This window comes from Paroedura picta, chromosome 8 (assembly GCF_049243985.1).
Source record: "Paroedura picta isolate Pp20150507F chromosome 8, Ppicta_v3.0, whole genome shotgun sequence".
Taxonomy (NCBI): domain Eukaryota; kingdom Metazoa; phylum Chordata; class Lepidosauria; order Squamata; family Gekkonidae; genus Paroedura; species Paroedura picta.
In genome coordinates, this window is record NC_135376.1 from 77,694,298 (window position 1) to 77,700,297 (window position 6,000).

Below are 6,000 nucleotides of genomic sequence, written 5' to 3' on the forward strand. Positions count from 1 at the left end.
GTTTAATGTTGTGAACCGCCCTGAGCCCGCAGGAAATAATAATAGTAGTCATAATCTAATTCCAAAACCACAAATAATTTCTTCTAAAGGTTTATGTATTAAGTGATGTATTGTGTAAATTATACATCACTTATTATGAATGTATTGTGTATATTATTATTGGAAACATAATGTGTTCACAATATTATTTGCATAATAAATAAGAACATCGGTACGTCAAGACTTCCTTCCAGGAGCTGATGGTGCCATCTCTGCTTCTCCTCCCTGAGATAATGTGTTTTCCCCCCCCCTCCCCTTCGTGTTAGTGCTCAGTCAGTTGTGGAGAAGGGATCCAGCAACGGCAGGTGGTGTGCAAGTCCAGTGACAACAGCGTTGGCCAGTGTGAGAACGAGAAGCCAGAGAGCATCCAAGCTTGCAGAATGGCGGCATGCCCAGGTGAGGTTGGAATTGTGCAAGGAATTCCCTAAGTATGAATGCACACATGCAACACGGATAGAATGCCTGCAGAGTTTATAAAAGGTTTGCTCGAGGGCTGCTGTGCCGGTTTATAGAAGCATGGTGTGTGATTTGCTTGCATCATGGATGGCATGCTAAGGAACTGTGGCAGTCAGAACTGATGAACTTGTGGTCATCAGGAGAAGGTGTGCAGTTTTGGAGAAGGGACCAGAGCAACAGACTAGATGCAGGGGTAGTCAACCTGTGGTCTTCCAGATGTCCATGGACTACAATTCCCATGAGCCCCTGCCAGCATTTGCATTTGCTGGCAGGGGCTCATGGGAATTGTAGTCCATGGACATCTGGAGGACCACAGGTTGACTACCCCTGGAATAGAGGATAGGATTGGGCTTGTTGTCTGTTCTAAGGGTTAACTGCACTAGACCACACTAACTTTTCAGTCAATCGCTTCAGTCATACATTTGTTCTTAGCTTCTAGCACCTTAAGTATTATTTTAGGAGTATCCATGACTTTAGCATACCTGGGGTCTGATACTGCTGGCTGGAATGTTTTTCTGTGAATTTGCTTGGGATTTTGATGCCTTCTTGTCCACCAGTATCTTGGATGGAAGAGGTACTTGTTAAAATGCCCTGAGGTCTGTGGCATGCTGTGTGAAACCCTCAGAATAATCGGCATCATCGAAGACTGAGGAGTATCAAAAATAGGGTTGTTACGTCCCATCTGGCCACTGATGGGGGTGGGAGGGGTAGGGCTGCCAGATCCAGGCTGGGAATTCCCTGGAGATTTGGGCATGGAGCCTGGGGAGGGCAGGGACCTCAGTGGGGTGCAGTGCCCCAGAGTCCACCCTCCAAAGCATCCATTTTCTCCAGGGGAACTAATATCTGTAGTCTGGTGATGAGCTGTAACCGTGGGGGATTCTCAGCTCCCACCTGGAGGCTGACTTCCCCAGTCACAAGGGCCCATTCCGCACACATAGGATAATGCACTTTCAATGTGCTTTGGCAGCTGGATTTTCCTGTGCAGAACAGGAAAATCTACTTCTAAAGTGCATTGAAAGTGCATTATCTACTGTGTGCAGAATAGGCCAAGAAAGAGACTCCAGAAGCTCCACCTGACTTTAAATTGTTTGACTCGCATAGTGATCCAGGTACTTGGATCTAACTTTTTCCCTGCAGGAAAGCTGTCCAGCGTCACGACAAGCACAGACATCAGTGAGAACGTAACTCCGAAGGTTCAGTGGGTGCCTCAGGAGAGTGCCAAAAACCCAGTCACCAAGATATCATCAAGTAAGTATAATCCTGCTTCTGAACTTTGCACTGGGATCACCATCTGTTTTTCCCCTCTTTTCTGGGCACCCTGGACTACTCAAGAAAGATTATGCCGGCAGAAGAGCAGAATTATTGCCGGGACTTTGACCATTTGTGCAGTTATGCAGCTCACTTCCAGCCTTGTCTGCATATTCTCTCAGGAAAAGGAAGCGCTTCTTGGGTGGCTGGTTATAAGCATGGGAAGCAGCCATCCTGGTCATGCCCTTCTTGTGAGTCTTTCCTTGAAAAATCAGAATGCTCCCTGAGGTGATCTCTGTTATATCATCTTAATACTGTAGCCAAGGTAAAGATAAAGGTATCCCCTGTGCAAGCACCGAGTCATGTCTGACCCTTGGGGTGAGGCCCTCCAGCGTTTTCATGGCAGACTCAATACGGGGTGGTTTGCCAGTGCCTTCCCCAGTCATTACCATTTACCCCCCAGCAGCAAGCTGGGTACTCATTTTACCAACCTCGGAAGGATGGAAGGCTGAGTCAACCTTGAGCCGGCTGCTGGGATTGAACTCCCAGCCTCATGGGCAAAGCTTTCAGACAGCTGCCTTACCACTCTGCGCCACAAGAGGCCTCATGACTGGGGAAGGCACTGGCAAACCACCCCGTATTGAGTCTGCCATGAAAACGCTAGAGGGCGTCACCCCAAGGGTCAGACATGACTCGGTGCTTGCACAGGGGATACCTTTACCTTTACCTTACTGTAGCCAAATTTCAGTGGATGGAAACCAACATTTCCCAAGGTAGGCTCAGTGCTTAGTAAATCAGGCTTGCACGTTTGGTAAGTCACTGTGTTGATGCAACTCACCAGTCACGTACTATGATCTGGCAGACTGTCCTGTGTATCTGTCTAGTCTACCTCATTGTTGCCCTTCCTCCATGGACCAGGACGTCCCTGGAAAGGGAGGCATCTGGAGCCACATCCAGGCACCTGACAGTCTCTGAAGTTGTTAGTTGGACCTTGTCAAGAGCCGGGAGTAGCCCTGCCTCACCTGGGGCATGTGGACCCAGCCAGAGGACCTCCATCTTGCCTGGATTCAACTTCAGCCACCCTACCACAGCGTCCAGCCATCGGGCCAAAGAATCTAGAGGTGTCAACAGTTACTGCATGACACTAGCTTTGGGGAACCCTTTTCTGTTGCCTCCCTGCCTGAGACTGCAAAATCAGAAAGCTAATTCGATGTTGGGGGAGCTGCATCTGGCTTGATGTGACCCTGGACTGCTATAAATAAATCTGATGTAAAAGAAATGAGCCAGAGTTTTGTTCCTGTGCTAGCAAATGAGGGTGTAGCTGAGTGCTTGTAATCTGAGTGCTTATCGTTAATTAAATGAGCAGTCTTTTGGTGAAACAGGCCCATGTAGCACAGGGGACATTACATCCTCCCTCAGCTTACAGTAAATTGTAAATTGAATAATGCTGGAAGTCTTCAACTCTCCCAATGCATGGTCTCAGTTTAGGACTACGTTGGGCTCAATATTGACACCACAGCTTAAGCAGGGGTAGTCAAACTGGGGCCCTCCAGATATCCATGGACTACAATTCCCATGAGCCCCTGCAAGCAAATGCAATTCCCATGAGCCCCTGCCAGCGAATGCTATCAGGGGCTCATGGGAATTGTAGTCCACGGACATCTGGAGGGCTTCAGTTTGACTACCCCGGGCTTAGAGAGCTTCATTTTGAACATGGAGCCCTGTTAGGCCTTCTAGTGCCCTCTGGTGTGCTTTGGCTTTTCTGCAGGAGAATTTAGCTCCAGTGCCCTCTTCTGCGTAGTGCACTAAGTCCATTGCTTGCCTGCCTGCCTGCCTTTTACGCTACCTTCACCCTTTCTTCTCCCTGATGTTTCTCTCCCGGTCTTCCTGAGTTAGGCTCCGGTCTTGCCATTCTGCAGTTGCTGACATGCCCATAAGCCTAATGCTGTTTGGTCTTTTGCACCGTGTCTCCCGCTAACAACAAAGACTGCAACACCTTTCTCTGCGCAGGCATCCCCTGAAATCCTCACTGCTTGTCTTTCTACAGCAGATTACCTTTTGGAAATAAAACACAAGCCTTTCAGTAGGCATTGGAAGCTTGGGTAGGTAACACAAAGCCCCAAAGGTCCAGTTCCTGAGTGAAAAGGCTATAGAGGGCCAAGATTGCAATATGGCTATGGAGAGCTCCCCTTATCCATACCCCCACCTATCTATGACACCCTGGCCTACTGGCCTTGCAGGGATTTCTGCACATATGGCTGGCTTCAACTGATGCCCATTCCACAGGCTTTGCTTTCTGTGTCTGTGCATTTCTCTCCCCCCCTGTTGACCTTTTCTTCTCTAGGTTTCAGTATGTGCCACCCTCCTGCGCTAGTGCTGTGTCGGCCAGGTTGGCTTGCATCGGACCCCAGCGCGTTCATGTGGTGCATCACACAGGAATTTATTTCCACACAGTGTTGCCATTTACAGGCTCTCTGTGTGCCGTGCTTTGATGTCCCAATGGATGCGGTGGCAGCTTGCCCATCTGACAGAAGAATATCCTCGCTCCACTTACAAAACCCTCTTTGTGACTTTTCTTGTTCGCAGGAGAGCCTTGCCTTGGAGACAAGTCCATATTTTGCCAGATGGAGGTCTTGGCTCGCTACTGCTCCATCCCTGGCTACAACAAGCTCTGCTGTGAATCCTGTAGCAAAAAAGTCTCCGCCACCAGCCAGCCCCCCAGCGTCAACCAAGGAGTCCTGGAGACCGGAACACCTGGGGGTGTCAGTCTTCCCAGCCCTCTCTCTCTGCTGCCTGTCCATCCCACTGTGGCAGGCCACCTCCAGAGGATAAAAGGCACAGTTCCCAAAGAGACAGAGGCAGCCCGAGTACCCCTCACTGCCTCAACTGCCCTGGGAACCTGTCAGGTTAAGACGGCCTCGCAGCCTCCGGGCAGTTCCAGCAACAGCTCTTTGAAATCTGGTGTGTCAAGACTTCTACCTCTGACTCGACAGAAGACAGCAGGGCGGGGCCCTAGAGACCTCCGGAGCGCGGCTTCCCGACTCCTCCCCGCTGCCGTGGGCAACCCTTTGTCTACGTCACAAAGAGAATGCCAACCTCTTCTTCCCCCTCAAGAGGCAGCAGGACGGAGGAAGGAGAGCACAGATCCCAGGCAGTCAGCCAGCAGCCTTAGGACCTCTTCCCCCGCAGGGACATGAGAGGGAGTTTCGTTCCGAGAATCTTCACTCATCGCATGGTTTACATGGGGCAAGGCCACCACATTTCCGGGCCCCTTTCCCAAACGGAAGAAATAGAAATTTCAAACAGTCTTGTTAATTTAATAATACAAGTGATTTTTCTTTAAAAAAATTTTTTTTTGTCTGTGGCACTTTTAAAAAATGCATTTATTTAAAAAAAAGACAAATTCAAAGGAAGAGACCGGGGGTGGGTGGGGGGGGGAGCCACAGCAGCTGTCTCTCCGGACACAAACCACCATGAGCAATTAAGCGCGCAGTGCTTGTGCCGCCCAAGTTAGGTTACCTCAGCACGTGGCTTGGATCAGCAGGGCTTTTTCTTCAAGGGTGCTACAAATAGACTTTCAAGCAATATGATTTGAAGAATGCCGGGAGGACCCTCTTGCTCAGTTCCCGCTCGTCACTGCTGCTGTTCCTGTCCACCAGGAGTGTGGTGGATTCCAAAATGGTGCTGCACACACCACTGTTCTCATCTGTCTTGTGGTGTGGGCGTAGAGCCTGGTGTATCGGTCACAGAAGGCCCTGAGAACTGACGTTTGTCACGGAGCGAGATCAAGGAAACCTAAATTGAAGGACCGGGAGGGATTGCATGGTGCTTGGCCTAGTAGCCCTCCAAACCAGCTATCCTTTGTCCATGTGTAGCTAAGGTGCTGTGTTAAGGCTCTTGGGGACAGGGATGTTTAATTTCACAGCTCACATTGAGTGTCTCTTGAACTGTGTATGAATAATAAGTATCGGTTTCTTTAAAACCAACACTCTCCTTTTGGGTCCGGATGGCTTTTGTTTAGCGTTGCAGTGATGCTTGTCGGTCACATGCAGGGGAGGTAGATGGTGACAAAGAGAGCCTTGGAGGATCAAACTAAAGTATCCAGCTACTCCTGTGTGTCGGCTTCAACAGTGGCCATCCAGAAACTGGCATGCTGGTAGCAGTCATTGTTTGTCCACAATTTCTGCCCAGTGACTGCATGCAGCTCTGAAATGAAAGTCCATGACTTGTGGGGCAGGCCAGGGACCTGAGTGCAGA

General features: G+C 49.7%; 1 protein-coding gene across 3 annotated transcripts in view; it reads left to right on the top strand.

Moving 5' to 3' along the window:
* The window catches only part of ADAMTS14 (ADAM metallopeptidase with thrombospondin type 1 motif 14), an 86,354-nt gene extending 80,620 nt beyond the window's left edge, over positions 1-5,734 (top strand). For all 3 annotated transcript variants that reach the window (XM_077350492.1, XM_077350493.1, XM_077350494.1), the window contains exons 20-22: positions 306-435; positions 1,633-1,743; positions 4,330-5,734. In XM_077350492.1, the coding sequence (XP_077206607.1) occupies positions 306-435; positions 1,633-1,743; positions 4,330-4,940 (852 nt within the window). In that variant the 3' untranslated portion in view covers positions 4,941-5,734. The remainder of the gene's footprint in view (positions 1-305; positions 436-1,632; positions 1,744-4,329) is intronic.
* The last annotated feature ends 266 nt before the right edge of the window (positions 5,735-6,000 follow it).